Raw genomic sequence first — 18,188 nt, forward strand, 5'->3', positions numbered from 1 at the left:
ATGCCCACAAAAGCTAGAAAGCTCACACAAAGATATGCAAATGACCAGCTGCAGTAGTCGGCAGAAGCGTAATGATTAAAGGCTGGAGGTAAACATTTAAAATAAACCCTCTCCACATGGGTCAGTGACAACTACTGAACGATAAAGCCAAGCTCCGGTGTGCAGATGTGTTTTGTTCAAATTAAATTGAATGAAAATTTGGAGGGCACCATGTTTCCCCCAGGACGATACAAACAACATGCCTGCTGTTCTGTCTGAACACCCATTTATTCCAGACCACTTAGCTGTGCCTCAGCTGCAAATGAGGTGTAATGTTTTCTCCAATTATGATACACACTTCTACCACAACAGCTGTATTTGTCTTCTGTGGTTGGCTATCATCAAAGGCATCGAAGCAGAAGAGCTGAAAGTGGTCACAGTGGAACAGAATGGAATCAGTGCAGAAAAACACAACAGGAGATAAGATGTACCACAACGTAAGGAGTGCTCTGACACGTTGATAAATATGTTTTTTTCCTTTCTCGCAGTCGATTAGATGAGATGATAAGGCTGTATGAAAAAATGTTCCTATTAAGTTTTGAACTGGACTGTCAGTAGCTTTTGGTGTACAATTCAAACACTGCAGATGTATTTGCTAAAAACAAACAAATAATCTGTCACTAGATTTAAAACAAACAAACAAAAAAGAATGACCATTCATATAAGGAAGGAACCCACACAATGAGTAGATTATTAAAGCAATGTAAACATGATTAAACATAAGTGATCCCATAATGTCCAGCAGCCATTTAGCAGTTAGAAGCCCTTATCCTCCAGCTTACATACACACACAATAAAAATCCTCTATATGAAGTCATCTACTGCCCTTTTCCCACATGTGCAATGGAGCGAGAAATATGAAAATGGCAACTTGAGACAGTCTGGAATCAAGATGAGTAATAAAACAATGTAGTGTTTCAAACATTTGCTCAGTAAAGATAGATAAGGCACGAGGTGAGCTCGAACTAGTTTCTCAGACATGGGTCAAGCCTAATCTTAGACTAAAAACCTTTTCCAAATGGAGAGTTTGTATTTCTAGGCTTAACCGTTATCTGTGAAACTGGCTGTTCAAATCTGGGGGGGAAGGCAAGAAGGTTGAAAGGAACCATTTGTGCTACAGTGCTGGAGCAGAGCTGCTGTTAGTGGTGTTCTGAGGCAGCTCAGGGAGGCACTTTACAGTATTCTCTTCTCCAAACACTGAGCTGACTGAGCTTTGAGTCCTCACAGCGTTTTCCTAGAGACAAATTCAGGAAAATGCTGCAGGTTTGGCAGATTTAGTAGAGAAATATGAGATCCTTAAAATGCACATTAGACCTTCAGTTATGTGTGCAAGTATTAAGCTAAGATACAAAAGTTTGATAATGGGTGCTCTGCACACCTATCAAATGGCTACACTGAAGGTAGGAACAGAAACTGTAAAATATATCCAGAAAAAAGTCCTGTACATAAAGAAATGCATACATAATTAAAATAAATTCTGGGCAGTTTTTCAACATTTAGAAAGTCCAGTTTCAAAAATATCTTTGTGCTTGTCAAGAAATCCTGCCTGTCTGCAATTTATGCTTTCCCCAGCAGGTGGCGCTAGTTGAGTGGTATCTCTATGACATCCTCCTCGATGATCTCTCCCTGGGGGATGGCGACGTGGTGCTCAGGGCTCTTCTTGCAGCTCAAGCCTGAAAAAGGGCTGCACCAGGACAGTGAGAAGGGGCCTCCGAATGCAATCTGCATGGCCTCCCAACACGGAACTTTCCCCCACTTCCCCGTCTCCCCCTTCAGCCGCTCGATCCCCTGGAGACAAAAAACAGTGAGGTTCTGAGGTGAAGGGGCAGAGAGACAAACAAAGCGCAAAAAAAAAAAAAAAAAAAAAGCACTGCATGGGATCACCTGCATGCACCATCAATGACATCCACAACACAAAACTGGTGATAGTATGTTACTATGTGATGGTTTTGCTTTTTTGTGCTAGTCCCTCAGACACTTAAACATGTCCAGCTTATTTAAAAAAATAAAATAAAAAGTCTTCAGGTTGAGGGTTTAATCATTTACTTGTCATTGCTGCCATTTATCCTGTGTGTACTGGCCAGGAAGCAAAGAGAACGGGACTGGCAGTGGAGCCAGCTGCTCTAATGCAGCTGAGGCTGATGGGAATGTGATTACTTTTACAGGTCTTCGTTCCTACAACAAAGCACCAGAGACATATTTGGACTGGCTGACTGTCTCAAAGCACATTTAAGTCCAGCTGAAGTAAATGAGGCTTCAGTGGATGCCCTCTTGGTAATAATTTGTCCGTTTATTTTTATCCTCAGACCTTTGAATGTTACTTCCTAATCCAAACCAAGTGCCAGCTACCACAAACTTGAGGCTTAGGCTAATGCAGGAAGCAGCTTATAATACAACACCAGTAACAGTAATGATGCTTTCACCTGGCTCCCACTCAAAACATGTCAGCCTCTCTAGAAGTGCTAAATCAGTCATTTTTAAGGAGTCTTTAAAGCCCTGCTTGATAAATACGCAATGTCTGAGTTTTTGGATGCGATTCTGGCTTTGATGTCCAATGTGTGGGTGTTGACTGATAGTAGGCACGCTCCAGCTTCAAAAATGTTTGCCATTCATTAAAGTAGACTCAATATTTGGGGTTCACGACTGCTGTCCAAACAGAAGGCACTTGAAGAGGTCACCCTGAACTTTGAGAAGGTGGGATAGGATTGTTTTTCCCTCCAGTTTGTTAGTTTTGGGGTTCATTTCAAGATGGCCAACAGTTCTGATTTCTAATGTATAATGGCAAAAAGTAACGCTGACAGATACTTCTAGAACTAATGTAAGAAGTTATTTTAGAAGGACTGTGTTCCAAGATATTAACCTAAAGCAACATGTACTCATCTGGATGCATGCTCAATCATCCAGGTTAGGAAATCCTTAAAAGTTGCTTCTGTTCATCTGGACGAAACGTTTCTCCCACTGAAAACGCTTCATCCTAGTACATGTGCATAATGACTGAATGGCGAACAATGGGCAGTTGAGTTTTTTGATCATTAATATGCAAATTTGTTATCAGCACTGATCAAAAACCATTGATCAATGGTCATGAGTACCATTCACAGAGAGTTGGGGAATGGCTGCAATCACAGCATTGTAACATGGCAGGAGGTACCGTTAAGCCCCCTCCTCCATTCATAGATGGTCGTAAATTGCCTCCTTGACTCCTGCCGGTGGAGGTTTCAGTCATTGTGCAAAGGTACTGTTTTATAAGGTGAAGTAAACCTGCAATCAGCTGACATTAAAGAAGTCACTTGGATGAGTGACAAAGCGTTTCTCCCACTGAAAACACTCCGTCCAAATGAACAGAATCAACTTTTTGGGGCAACGTGTAGTTCTGTGAGCTTTAGAGTGCTTACGGGGTTAGGCTAGCAGGTGCCCTGTTTATAGTCTTTATGCTTAGTTAAGAAACTCAAGTACATGCCACTGAAGGTAGTTTTCGGGAATTTTGTGTTTTAAATGTAAATGTAAAAAAAAAAAAACAACCTGAGTCTTGACAGAGTATTTTTAGTGACAGTCAAAGATCCATTTGGGTAACTCAGACGGCTGAATCTAATATTAGTTTCAACTTTGGGACTTATATTTATGCAGTGCAAACAGTGGATTTTACAGCCATCTTCTAGTGTACTGGTGCAAAGGTTGCTTCATGGCCACAAGTTACAGTTAACACTAACTGAGAAGTTAGATGACTTGACTTCTGATGAGTTTTAACAGTGTCCTCTAAATGCTTTAGGTTCCATGTTATTCAATTTGTTTTTAAAGAAACATGCCCAACATTTCATGCTGCTGTCCAAAAAGACTGGCATGCACTTCAAAAATAAACAGATGGCACATGCATCACAGACAGAACTCACTCATTCATTCAAACCGTTTGGTTGAAGTAAAACAGCAAAGGAGGAACTGAAAGCACACGTCGGCCTTCTGATTGAAGCGTGCATACATGTGACATGTCAAGCTTGATGGGGACGGCCAATGTGACTGCTGTTCGCAAGCTTACCTCAGTCAAGATTACAAAGGGCTGTCTGCTTCGGAAAGCTTTCGGCAGAGTGAGTTATCAACCAAAGCAAAAATGCATGAGTGAGGAGAGGACACAGTATCGGGGGGAGGAGGATCCCAGACGTGGGAGCAGAATGGAAGACAAGGACGGAGGGAAAATGCAGGATGTGAGGGCCATATAAGAACTGTGTGCACGGGGAGAAGGAGGAAAAAAAACCCAACAAAAAACCCACATCTGCTCCGGTATTACTATTTGAATATAAAATAAAGGGACAGGCAAAAGTAAATAAATGCACCTCCACAAAGGAAGCAAACACAGTTGTTGCATTGCATCTGAGAAGATTTTATTCTCTGTGCACGTGCTGAAATCTCTTCAGAATATTTAGAAAGAATTAAAATTTCTGTAAAAATAACAAAACAATAATAATAATCTCTGCCGTCACTCAGCTGCTTCATCATACCAGCAGTGTTTCACATACACAATTAAACTAGCCTTCAGCTGTACCATGCATTCAAAAACAAAGGATACACACAATATCATGTAAACAAAGAATAGAAGAATAAAACCGCACACTTTGGAACAAAGCAGTTCACCCAGGAGAAAATCTCAAATGATAAATACAAAGAAATACAAAGTGAAATTAAATCTTCTTTTTTAACGACTTTAAATTGGATAGTGAATGTTAATACCTCGGTTAAATGCTTTGTAGGCTGGCATGGTGCAGAAATGAATATTCTAAATCCACGTCTTCTCTTTAACTCCGAACATGATTTTATACATTTCCGGCAGCGAAGAGGATTTTAAACTGAAGCCAGTGTCCCTTCAGAGCAAATTCATATCAAAGGGTTCCCAAATAATCGCAGAATTGTGGGTTTTATTGAATTTGGCACACGCTCACAACATCAAAACACCACATGGGCTTAGAGCTGTGATTCACTGGCACGTATTCATGCAAACAGAGTGTTAGTGGGAGGCTACTGTAGGAGGCTAAACCTTTCTTATAAAAAAAATAACACAAAAAAACCCCCAACAACATAAAAAACAAAATCCAGAATGAACATATGTTGACAGACTGTCAGCATCATTCTAACCCACATGTTTTTCCTGCTTAAAGACAGGCTGAGGTCGACATCAGTCACCTTTGAAAGGCTTTCCCTTTCCTTCCTTTAGCAGAACTCAGACTGCCAGCTTAAACACTGAGAATCTGGATCTGTTTGCTGGAACAAACAGAAACCTCCTGGTTTGTTTTAGCCAAAAATAAGATGCATTTCTGTCTTCCAAGAGGCTTTGTTTTTCTTGAGCATGTATCAGAGAGGAAACAGGGACAATGTTGTAGGTGCTAAAAATCACTGAAAACATGATTAGGCTGCAGCGTGACTTTTTGGTCTTTTTTGTTTAATCACAGAGATCCTCCAAAACGGACTTTCAATAGCTGATCAAGGGTCAGCTACTAAATCAGACCTAATTTGTTTTGCTTTTCCTTATTTTGAGCCATACTTTGTGTTATTATGCTGGGTGCTTATATTAAATAAGTTTCAAATAATGAGGTGAGACTTCAGACTGCTCTAAACTCAGTTTCAAACTGTTTGTTCTACTCTTTCCTCTGTTTGATGTCAAAGACAGAGGATCTCTCTAACATGGCTCTCTGGCTCTGACTGTGGACACAGAAGCTCCATCCAACTCAAACATTCTTTTTACAAGAGGCAGCCAATCAGAATATAGTTGGTTTTGAGAAAGGGCTGCCTCAAAGGTAGGGAACTACACCACCTCGTTTCAGATGAGCACAAAGGTCCCTCACAGGATAAATAAAGATTACTAGCTTAGCTTTGCATGATTCACAGTTTAAAGAAAACAGAGACCAAGAATGGAACTGTGGAGCTGGGAATGAGCATAACAAGCCCACTTTAAATATTCAGTACATCTGCTATCCTTTAGTCACAGCAGGCTATCAGCTCTGCTTTTTGGTACCACTGCGATCCCTTGCCTCGTGTAGTCTTACATTAATGAGAACCCAAACGGTTAAATGCAGTGTAATGTGCAGGTTTTTACATGATGAGATAACAGAGCTCTGTTTTCAAAACTGCTTTCAACTCCACCCTGAATGTAAGAATGAGACAATCTGAAAGTCACTGCTAATAGGGAAGAAAAGGGATCCATTTGGAAAATTAGAACTCTCATCACAAACATAACAGACCAAAAGTCTTTGGATTAACTTTTGTCCTATTAATGAAATTTTAAAAAAAATCTCCCAAGAATGAAAAAAGTGAATCAAAGAAGAGCAAAAACACTCAAAGGTAGAACATACATAGAAACTACAAGAGCGCCACCGTTGTGAAGTTCTCATGGCTGGCCTTACAGTGCTGCGTCCCCATTGGTCAGCTACTTTTAGACAACAGTCAGTGATGCACAGATTCAACAAGCGGTAATACCTTCTAATGTCAACAGCAGTCATAATAACATCTCAGTTAGGACAGACTGAGGGATAGCCCATTCTCTAATTAATGGAGTTTTACTTTCAGTCCACTGACATGTTCATCTAAGTGTAACTAGCCCACACGAGAGCTTTGTGTCAGAACTGGGGCTGAAAAAAAGACCAAAGAGGAAAAGTCTGAACCCAGAAACAAAGGTGAAGATTATCATAACCAAATGGAGCACTCTATGCAATTCTAATGTAAATTCTTTTTTAGAATTGTTGTGTTTTGCTTTCACTTTCTTTGCATTTGATTCTTGAGAGATTTTTTTCAGTAACTATGAAAAATCCCACTGTAACAAAGGCAAGATGTTGATGTGCTATAACAGAGGGTCGGCCTGAGCGTGGGTCTGATTACTGAATGGTTCAGACAATCCATTCCTGAGTAGACCCATTTAAAAGCTTTATCCAGTCCATGTCTGGAACACACTGACATTGAGTAATATTTAAAGGGTCAGTTCATCTAAAAAAATCCACCAAGCTCTCTACTGGCATCAGAATAGCTAATGTGGAATTACAGTAACTCTAACCCTGATGTGTGATTTTAATATAATCTGGAGACCTGCAGTTTCCAGCCAGTTTTACCCTAAAATAGTCCTTAAAATGTCCTAAAACTCGGTGCTTCGCCAGTTTATGAAGCATTTTTGTTTACCTTATACATCATTTCCTATTTTCACTGTAATGAAATTAGCTGGCAATTACAGGAAATACATAATACCTGCTTTTTCTTTATAATTTAGCTGAACTAACCCTTTAGGGAGAAGCAAAAAGGAAACAGTAAGAAGAGAGAGGGGCTTCTGATAGAGGAGAAAGAAAGCAGGTCAGAAACAAACAGATCCATCACAGTGTTTGCAAACACGACTGTAAAGTGTTTCTTTTTCTCTGCAACTCGACTCACTCAAGGCAACACAAAAATCAAACGTATAGAGCACTTAGTTGGCAACACAAAAAAAGCACATGAAAAGCTGTCCATTGCTAATGTGGGATATACAGTGTAAATCGCGTTGAGCTGTGTGTGTGTGTGTGTGTGTGTGTGTGTGGGGGGGGGGGGGGGGGGGGGGGGTGCAGGCCTTCCCACTTTGGTTTTGATCACTCCCTGTGCTGAGCCTTCACACCACATATTGGTAGGTCTCAGCCTTCCCGTGGTCGGGGGTGGAGAAAGGGCTAAACCACAATATGGAGAAAGGGTGTCCGAATACCGCCCTCATGTTCATCCACTTAGTTTTTTTAGCCCATCTTCTCTCTTCCTTTTTCAATTGCTCTATGCCCTGAAAACGAGAGACAACCAAACTTCAGTTGGTGTGCTTTTGCGGCCCAGCGATCACAGTAATCACAAACTCCAAATACCCATTTCTGTATTAGAAAGATAAAAATAAGATCATCGGGGGCTGCACGTCAGGCGCTGCTGAATTAGGACAGTGGAGAGCCGATGTTGTGCCCTTCCCTTGTGTGTTGCACAGCCCTGTGTATGCTAAAGCCCTCTCTTCATAATAAATAAGGTCTGGAGTTGCAGACAAAAAGAAGTTGAAAACAGGGAGAGTTTGGTTTGGTGAGCTATGCTTCCCATGCACACAGGCGCCGTGTGCTTGATTATTTCAGCTCCAAACTTGAGAAGACAGAGATTCCTTCTTTCGCTGATACACTGACAAACGGACCTTTATTATAAAATTGCATACAGGCCTGCCCTTCATGAACAGCACATTAGACTCACCACCAGGGGGCAGACTACTGGTAATGAGCAGGTGTAAAATCTGGACTCTGCTCAGCAGTTTAACTGGTAAACTTTGTGTTTTAGTCTCCTTTATTAAAGCTAGCCAATGCACACAAAGCTACGTGCACTATTTGCCTGTGAAAAGTTGTGACTTTATTCAGTTTAACTAGCTCACCAAAGACAAAGTGAGTGAGAGAGAGAGAGCTTATATATAGTTGGGGTAGTAACACTGGGAGAAGGATGAGGATGGATGTATAGATAAATCAGGCTAATGAACCTTTTGTTACATGAGACATCTCCACAACAGAAAGAAGCACAGGAGTACAGAATTGCTTGATTTTGTATCACATTAATCCACAAGTCTGGAAAGGACTGAGATGTTACTATTATTGCTGTTATGAGTTACACCTGCACTTTTCCTGCTGAGTCTAAATGTCTCGTGTGAGGAAAGGTCCTATTTACAGATTGATACTGCAACAGTCACAGCCACAGTTGCCTCATACTTTAAAAGACAGTATGAATTAAACATTGGCAGGTTGGAGTTGAGGCATTGTTATTGTCACTCTGCCATAAAAAAGATGGAAAAACAGCCAGTAGGAGGTGACTTCCTTTGGTTGCAAAAACAAATCAGGCTCTACAGAAGTCTATGATCCACCTCTGCAATTTCTGATATGATGGTAGGTGTAACTCAAATTATTTGCTTTTAAGGCACTTAAGGTTGAAGTTCTGCTGCAGAGTAAGAGACGTCAGCTGATGTTTTGAGACGTTAAAGATATTCATGTTAAAAGAAGTTGAGAGTTGCAGCAGCAGGGAGAAGTCCTGAAGCACAGAGGAGTTAAAAGGAGGTGGTTAACAGGATGGTAAACTGGGTCACTTACGGTCTCGTCGGTACAGATGGAGTGGACTTGGGTGCCGAACATCACAGAGGTGAAGATGAGGAAGAGGAGGCCCTCAAAGCACAGGAGTATGAGGAGGATGACTGTTGCTGGAGGAGAGAAGGTACTGCACTCTGGGGGAATGGGAGGGAGGTGGACACAGGGAAGTGAAAGGGCAAAGAAGAGATTCATAGAGGAACTGCTGCATCCAACTGCAGCTCTACAGTGACGATGCAAAGCTTTGAAGCCAGCGAGTATGAGCTTAGGTCAACTTCTTAAAGACTATTGTACGGGATCAGGAAGTTACGGCATCAGTAACTGGAAGGAAAATAAATGTCACAACAAAGAAGTAGAGACAAGATGTACTCATGTCAACAATATTTCATATTTTCATTTGTCCTAAGGAGTTGCAAGCATTGCCATATAATGACACTTATAGTGGCAGGACATAAATATCTGTCTGATGGCCCAAAATGATCCTTTCCTCTAGCCTGTGGTCTGATGTATGTCCAGATTGTTTAGGTTTCAGTTGCTTGGTTTTATCACCAATAGAAATGCCTGCATTCTCTTTAATATTATGGACCTAAATAGCAATTGCATTGACAAACTAAAAGCCCACCAAAAAAATCATTTGAAAGCTCAGCAACAAGACCTCTTTCCTCATGACGCGGTTATTCCATAAACCTTGTTTATAGATAAGAATCCTTGATTATGGATAAGAAGTTGTGGATTTTTTTTTTTTGCAGTGCCTGGGTCATAACTTTGGAAACTAAAAAAAGCCAACATTTTCAAAACTGGGCAATTCACATGGAAAAAAATGTAGCTGGACAAACACCACTATAGACCAGAGGGAGAATGTGCAACTTTGATTTTGTGTTGTATGTAGATGCAGTGGGCTAGGATAGGCTACAGACTCCCAGCACCGCTGAATAGAATAACCGATAGAAAGTGGATGAAGATCATATATGTATGATCAGGCACAACATTATGAGCATCTGCCTAATATTGTGTAGGTTCCCTCGACAGATGTGCTGTGGTATCTGTTCTGCAAGATGTGAGGTGGGGCCTCCATGAATCAGACTTGTTTCTCAAGCACATCCCACAGATGCTCGATTGGTTTGAGATCAGGGGAATTTGGCGTAGCTCATCTACTGACCACACGAGCCAGCCTGTGCCCCCCTTAGTTGAATTGCAATGATTTTCGTGGCTGTAGAAGGCGTTTCTGTTTGTTTGTCCCCCATTTATGTAAACAGGATGGGATAAACACAAGAACAGATATATGGTCCTTTAAGAAATGGAAACTAATGTGAAGAATATTGTAAGATGGTCAATGTATGTAAATACAAAATATAAAATCAAGCAAATTACTTTACTGTCATGTTTGAGGGAAGATGTCTATTTACATCTAGAGCTCTGTTCTTTATGTGTTTGCAGGCTAAAGAGAACTGTAAAAAAAGGAAAAAGCACTTACTCGTCCAATCATCTTCAAAGCAGTAGAGGAAATGGAAGACCACCATGACCAAAGCGTGGAGAGAAGTGAGTGCAATGTACATCTGGGTTAAAAAAGAAAAATGAGAAAGTGGATACAATGAGCAGGAACTGACAACACAGGCTAACCACAAACAGAGTGGCATTTACCAAGAAACGGCTCCATTTCTATAGCAACAACTGGTGACTTTATGATTGAAAATCATGTGACAGGTGTAACCTTCAGGGTGTTTTTTCGTCAATTTACAGACTAACAGTGGACTTACTGTGAAAAGCACAAAGTACTTTTGGTTGTTCTCTCCAACACAGTTGTTGACCCAGGGACAGTGGTGGTCCATCTTCCGTATGCAGCGTTTGCAAACACTGTAAGAGAAGAAATTCAACTGAAAACCAGGATCAAAACGTTTTGTCAATATACAAAGAAACTAAAAGACAACATGAAATATGGGATAAACTGAAAAAAATGAAGGTTTTTAATGCAAATACTAAAGTTTAAGGATTTACATTCTCTGCATTTGAGCAAACAGGAAGCTGGTGGTAAGGCTAGTGCTAAAGCTGGGTGTTCTGTGCAAACAGCGAGTGTTTGGAAATCATTACTGGATTTCCTGAGAAGATTTAATATGTTGCTTTACTGCTTTGTGACTACAATCATGCCTATGAACACAATTACAATATAAAGGCCCGATAAGCTATACTATTCTATGTGTGTTTGTTCATCACCTATCGCAACAAGAATTCACTGAATCCACTTCAGTAGTTGGTACTGACAGGAAACGGAGTAAGAGCAGTACTGAATTTGAAGTTGTTTAGTTGAGCTAAGGTTGTTCTCTCTTACTAGTATATTCCTTCTATATACACCCCCAAGGCTACATGCAGCTCACATGAGGTAAATGGGAAATTAGGATGCAAACCTAAATAAGTATATATCATGCAGTTTGATGCATTCTAGCAACCAAATGCTGTCGGGTAAGATTCCCATTTGAGAATGACTTAGGTTTTAGCAGTTTTGTGGGAAAACACAATATAAATTTATTGGTTTTATTTTGAAGGGAAATGCTGTTTTTATTTTAAATGCATGTACAACGATGAACCAAACCATTAACTTATGTGAAAGCAGTTGTTGAAACTAGGATAAGAAGAGAGGTGAGGATCAGTGAGGGGCAGTGTGGCTTCATGAAGAAAAAGAGCACTACAGATGTGACGTTTGCTTTGAGAGTGCTGATGGAGAAGTATAGAAAGAGTCAGAAGGACCTCCACTGTGTCTTTGTGAAACTAGAGAAAGCAGAAGATAGGGTGCCAAGAGAGGAACTGTGGAACCGTATGAGGAAATCAGAAGATGGAGAGATGTGAGGGTGGCTCAAGACATGCCAAGCCTGATCAAGCCTGGACTAAAATGTTACCAACTAACAGGTGTTACAAGTGATTACTATCCAAATCTGACAGAGAAAAAAATGTGGGCGCTTTTAAGCAGATGTAAGACAAAGTGACTGAAATTGTTATTTTTGCAGTGTATTATATACCAGAAGATACTGTGAAAGTCAGGGCTAAAAATTAACCCTGTTAATGATGTAATCAGGGAGAGAACACTGAATCACAATTAGTTGCACACTGTTTGATTGAAAATGGTGACATAGGCTACCACAGAGCTGTCAAGTGACTCATACAGGGCAAAGTGATGAAGAGTGTGAAGAATGACCACACGTAGACACACTGTTTGGGTTTATTTCCTCTTTTATTGCTGACACGCACTACTGACAGTCTGTCTGTTTCCTCGGCTTGGCACCCACAGGTGCAGCTTTCAGCCGCATTCTGACCTCTCCACTCTCTGCCCCGGTTTCACTAAAATTCACACACCGAGAGAGAGAGAGAGATCGTTAACTAAAAACGTCACACACCTATGTCACAAACCACCACGGCATTGCCCCGTGATCTCACTGCACCACCCCTCCCCTGCAGCTGAGCCAGGGACCACACCTCCGCCACAAAGACCATGGGAGCAGAAATTTAAGAGTTTTGGAGAAAGAAAGGTAAAGATATTTTAGAGGTCTGAGATGCAGATAGAAGAGAAATCCTGAACTACACTACGCTAATGCATGATCTAAACACCAAATCGAAAAGCAAGGGCCTACATGCACATAAAATATAAAGCCTGGTAAAGGCCTTCATTTAAAAGTTGCAGTTTCTTTCAAGCCAACTGGAGAGCAACATTCTTGCTCATATGCAAACAGAGAAGATGTTGGTTCTCTTTGGATCTACTTTGATATGTGAACAAACTCAGTGAAGAGGTTTAACAAATGCAAATACAGAGCTTCTCTCAGTGATCATCACCTGTCCACTATCCTTCACATTTCCAAACACTGAACCTGACTTCAACAGACTTGTTCAAGCACAAAACAGCCTATATTTCTCTCATTGAACAAGAAGAATTGAAATTGCAGGGGAATTCAACTACAAACACAATAGCAAAAGTACTTTATACAAAGTCGTATTTCATTCAATACGATTTTGTTTTAGGTATGTGATAAAGTGTTTTTTATTTTTTAAATAATTGTTTTAATTGTTTTTCTTTGTTTTCATGACTATTTACATTGTAGATTCTCACTGAAGGCATCAAAACTATAAATGAACACATATGGAAGTATGTAATAAACAAAAAGTGTGAAATAACTCAAAATATGTTTTATATTTTTCAAAATAGCTACCCTATGCTTTGATTACTGCTTTGCACACTCTTGCCATTCTCTTGATGAGTTTCATGAGGCAGTCACCTGAAATGGTTTTCCAACAGTCTTGAAGGAGTTCCCAGAGTTATTGAGCACTTGTCTTTTTTGCCTTCACTCTACAGTCCATCTCATCCCAAACCATCTTGATTGGGTTTAGGTCAGGTGACTGTGGAGGCCAGGCCATGTGTGTTTGGGGTCATTGTACTGTTGAAAAAGAAATGATGGTCCAACTAAACACAAACCGGAACGGAGTGGCATGTATCTGGGCTCTAATCTGAGGTGCTGTTAACTTGCGGTTTCTGAGGCTGGTGACTCGGATGAATTTATACTTGGCAGCAGAGCTCACTCTTCCCGGGGCGCTTGATGGTTTTTGGGTACACATTCAAAGATTTAGCAGTTTTCTGGACTGACTGACCTTCAGTTCTTAAAGTAATGTTAGATTCTTACTTCTCTTTACTTAGCCGATTGGTTCTTGCCATAATATGAATTCTAACAGCTGTCAAATGGGGCTGTCAGCTGTGTACAAACCTGACTTCTGCACAACAAAACTGATGGTCCCAACCCCATTAAGAAGGAAAGAAACGCCACAGATGACGCCTGCTAAGGCACACCTGTGACGTGAAAACCATTTCAGGTGACTACATCATGAAGCTCACTGAGAGAAGGCCAGGGGTTTGCAGCGCTCTCAACAAAGCTAAAGGTGGCTACTTTTGAGTAATCTAAAATATAAGACATTATTTTTATTTGCTACATAACTGCGATATCTTGCTTCTTAAAGTCGATATCTTCAGTTTGTATCTACAATGTAGAAAGTAGTAAAAATAAGGAAAAACCATTAAATGAGAAGGTGTGTGCAAACTTTTGACTGGTAGGGACACACACACACAAATGTTTATTTGGCTATCTTTGTGAGCGTATTCATTCACAATGTAACCTCTGCTCCCTAACTGTAACCATCAGGTTAAGCCAAACCTTCATCTGAACCTAAACCTAATTCTAAATTTAATCCAAAAACAAACTCTTAACCTTCAAACAGGCTGAAAATGTCATCATTCTGAAACTACAACAGAATCTCACAAAGGTAGCACCCTGTTTTTTATATGCTTTTATTGTAACTGTCTGTTACTTTATTTAGTCACTCATGTTGCTTTATGGATTGGTTCTAAAAAACAAACAAACAACAACATCTGCATTTTAAAAGCAATCACACCCAAACACATTCAACAGTGTATTCTACAACTAGTTCTCTTTTCAAACTTGCCTGCATGTGGCCTGCAGGCCAAATGTAGGGTAAATGTAAATAGAGCCTGACCAATATATCACTACTTTTATTATAGGCAAATATTTTAGTGTCTGCATTTGTATGTGTTTATAGCAGCCAGTAAATGAGAAGTAAGCAATAGAAGGGAAAACACCCTTCATCTGTGTTAGAGGGCTGATGTTGCATACTTTGACCACCAGAGGGACTCTGATCCGAGGAGAGTGTGGCACAGTGTAAACAAGTAATCCCCAACTTGATGTGACAATAAAACCTATTTTTAGAATCCGCTGTCATATTATCTTAGTAAGGAATCATAAGTAGCTACACACAACAAATGTTCTGGAAATCTGTTTATACTTAATAGGTAAGAATGAAAAAAATATCACCCGATATCAGATGTTTAAATGAACAAATAATGGTATTTGTCTCAAAAATCCTGTATCGGTTGGGCTCTATCTGTAAGCTGCAGCTAGAAATAAGTAACCTCGGTCACTCCCTCCGAGAATGGGAATTGCACCAGTTTCAGGATTTATGAAAGGTTACAATTGGGGACGTTACTGCACTAAAGCGATGCATAGGACTAAGTTTGTGAATGTCAAATGCGGCAGTGGGAATTTCGCATCCTTTTTGCCCTACCTGCAGTGGTGTGCTCGGTCAGGCTTGATGCTGCAGCACTTGGGACATTTGTAGACCACCTGTCCTGGTTTCAGTTGAAGGCTTTCTATGTATTCCTTGGTGGCGTTTCCTTTTGGCACGGCCCCCTAGCAGGAAACATGTACATAAAGTAGATGACCTCAGTTATATGTGCAGCTCATTAATCACCATAATGGTCATTTTATTAAATGTCTGCTACATTAATCAGAACTTCATAAAGCTAAAGAGCATTAAGTGTCAGCATGACATTGAGAATTAAAACAATTCGTATGCATGAATAATCCAATGCAACCTGACTTACAGGGTCAGTGCACATGGCCCTGAGGTGAGAGGCGAGGGCAAGGAAGGCCAGAGTGTTGAACAGAGTCCCGTTCACAATACTGTACATCAGGTTCTTGGAGGGCAACAGCATCACAAACAACACCACAAACTCAGCGTACAAGACCAGCAGCCAGGTGATGATGGCACACACAATGCCGCAGGCATCCCTGATGAACCACATGGCCGAGGCAGAGGAGGAAGTGATGACGTCTTTGGAGATGGGGATGCGCTGTTCCTCCTGTAGGCAGCTGGTTCCTCCCCCAGCCCCAGACTGTCCACGGTTATGCTCCACATCCCTACATCTGTGCACCGGGCTCTTCATCCTTCATCTAAGCTGGATTCCTGCTCCTACTGCCACCAATGGACCCACAGCGCCTTCAGGCCTCCGCCTTAGTCACCGCATGCTAAGAAGTGAGGATGGTTCAAAGATTAGGTACACGAGCTGAAGGTTTAAAAAAAACAAACAAACACAAAAAGAACAAAAACTCAAAAAATTTAGCCGCCAGCTGTCAGGTCAGTTTTATAGTGCAGGCAGTGACTGGTTCAGTCTTTCACAGTGACTGTTTTTGTTTTTTTTATCTTCTTCATTTTTTTTTATTTCGCTATTATATAAAACTAACACCACATCTTATTTAAAGTTAATTTGTAAGTTTTCCAAAATGCTACAATGATTAAATGATCTCAGATGTCTAGGCACTGTGGTGGTTCTACCCTTTTGTTTAGCTCTGAAATACTTTTTTCCCCCCCACAATCCGTCATGACATGATCTAAACAATTTGTGGAATGAACAGAACCTCTAAACATCATCTTAAATACGTATTTTGTTAAATTAACTTGTATTTGGGAAAATTACAAGTTAACTTTTTCAAACTATGACTTCTTCACCATGACTTCTACTGCTGCAGGATGCATTACAAAACTGATATTGAGTATTTTCCTGGATATCAGTATCAAGTTTCAAATTCTAATATTGTGAGAACCCTAGTATCTATCTCCTCTTCTTTAGTATTTATTTATTTATTGTCATTGTCAGAGAACAATGAAATTGCATTTACTTTATTTACTTTACTTTACTTTATGAAATTTGATGTATCAGCTTACATAAATGCCAATAGTGATAACTCAGCAAATAGCCAATATCAGCTTGTTATTAACTTCTTTGAGCTCTAACAATTAGAAAATATTACACATATACTAAAAATTCTATTTCTCCAAAAATCAGATCACTACCGGAGCCTTGATATTTTCCTTTACATTTCTAACCATTAAAACCTAGTGTATGCGCAATTTGGTGTTATCAACTAATCACTGAACAATGAAATGTGAGCTTTGCACATGTGCAGTGTTACACCTGGAATGACACTGCAGATTTTTGACAAACCCTTGTGTTACAAGAAATGTCGGTTGAACCGAACTTTCTTGTTTGCTGTGACTGGGTATGTGGGCAAATAAATTGTCACAAAAACTATCAACGCAGTTCTTTTGAGCGTGTTTGCAACATTACTAGAGGAAAAGAGGCATAAGAGTTTTTAATCAAACATTCAGACGGCACTCAGGAATCCTCTACATGGTGGATCTTTTTCTACGGACACCACAGGATTCTTCAGCCGTCTCCTCAGAAGTGAAAGCTGGCCAGCTGCATGACCGAGCTTTGTCTCTGCACTCAGCTTTACACAACCTGGAGCTCCACCAAACACACGAAATGTCTGGTCAGTGAGAGGTCACTGAAAGGTAGTAAACTGTTATCGTGACCTAATGCAACACTTCTCTATTCAAGACCCAATCCTCGTGTAAGTTACAGCTGGATAACGGGATGATGTATATGACCTGAGTGAAAGACAGTAGTATAGCTGTCAAAGTACATATCGAGCAGTCGCCTTAAAAATGTGGCTCGATGGTTCCCTGATTATCCTGTTTTCATGTGCGAAGGAGTTACGATTTCGTTGCCATGTGTGTAGCAGCTTTACCTTCAGCCACGTAAGAGCAATAATACCGGGCTAATAATGTAACATTATTAAAATCTATTGAAGACTACTCTACTGCCTGTTCTAATTCAAATCAATAAGGTGGTGAAACATGGAAAGCGGGTTTAACAGCGAGCGACACATTACCGTCAGCCCACTGCTAGCTAATACTAGCTACGTAGCTACCATATCAGCGTAAGCGTCTAAGTTTTCTCATATTTATAAAACAATCCTTCCGTTTACCTGCAAACCAGGAGGAATCAAAGAGTGCGTCAATGCCTTCACCTCATTGTAATTATCATTATATTCCACTGAATCTCACCTGAACGATGCGCATCCGCCGGTGGCTTTCTCCCCTGCTGCTGTTTGGTTACCCACTCGACGCCGTGCTCCCGCCCCTTCATGATGACGTCGTGGCGTAGAAGGCAGCGAATGGAACCACGATTAAGTTTTACGCGTCAGAGGACGCGTCCAAGACGCACCTATTTCTGGTATCTGCCTCAGTACCAAGGCCGAGTATTTATTAAATCAGTTTTAGATAAGAAAAGCGGAGAGTGTAGCACAACAAGAAGGACGAAACACAGTCTACAGGAAACAGCACACAAAGGCTAATGACATTCTGTAGTGGCATTTAAATGCACGAAGGGAT

At 40.6% G+C, this 18,188-nt stretch overlaps 1 protein-coding gene across 3 annotated transcripts; it reads right to left on the reverse strand.

Annotated features, from left to right (window-relative positions):
• Window positions 1–248: 248 nt before the first annotated feature.
• On the reverse strand, window positions 249–17,970 carry zdhhc3a (zDHHC palmitoyltransferase 3a). 3 transcript variants are annotated; one of them, XM_085290617.1, is made up of 7 exons: window positions 17,862–17,970; window positions 15,556–15,979; window positions 15,237–15,361; window positions 10,883–10,979; window positions 10,600–10,681; window positions 9,132–9,262; window positions 249–1,827 (listed from the first exon to the last, which is right to left on the reverse strand). In XM_085290617.1, exons 2-7 carry the CDS (start codon window positions 15,895–15,897, stop codon window positions 1,621–1,623), a joined length of 984 nt encoding a protein of 327 aa, XP_085146743.1. In that variant the 5' UTR covers window positions 15,898–15,979; window positions 17,862–17,970; the 3' UTR covers window positions 249–1,620. The 3 variants fall into 3 exon arrangements, with proteins under 3 accessions (XP_085146743.1, XP_085146744.1, XP_085146745.1); XM_085290618.1 differs by having other exon boundaries at window positions 15,556–16,017; window positions 17,862–17,950; XM_085290619.1 differs by lacking the exon at window positions 249–1,827 and adding an exon at window positions 7,572–7,810.
• Between the last annotated feature and the right edge of the window lie 218 nt (window positions 17,971–18,188).

Source organism: Mchenga conophoros, linkage group LG11 (genome assembly GCF_057382185.1).
Source record: "Mchenga conophoros isolate Kocher_MC1m ecotype Shallow Benthic linkage group LG11, M_conophoros_male_GT1.1, whole genome shotgun sequence".
Lineage (NCBI taxonomy): Eukaryota > Metazoa > Chordata > Actinopteri > Cichliformes > Cichlidae > Mchenga > Mchenga conophoros.

Bases quoted from the DNA above. Each gene is read 5' to 3' on its own strand.
- zdhhc3a (XM_085290617.1), bottom strand. From the start codon at position 15,897: ATGAAGAGCCCGGTGCACAGATGTAGGGATGTGGAGCATAACCGTGGA. The intron at 10,682-10,882 runs GTAAGTCCACTG...TTTTTAACCCAG, and splicing joins AGTACTTTGTGCTTTTCACA to ATGTACATTGCACTCACTTC. The intron at 9,263-10,599 runs GTAAGTGCTTTT...CCATTCCCCCAG, and splicing joins CTTTGAAGATGATTGGACGA to AGTGCAGTACCTTCTCTCCT.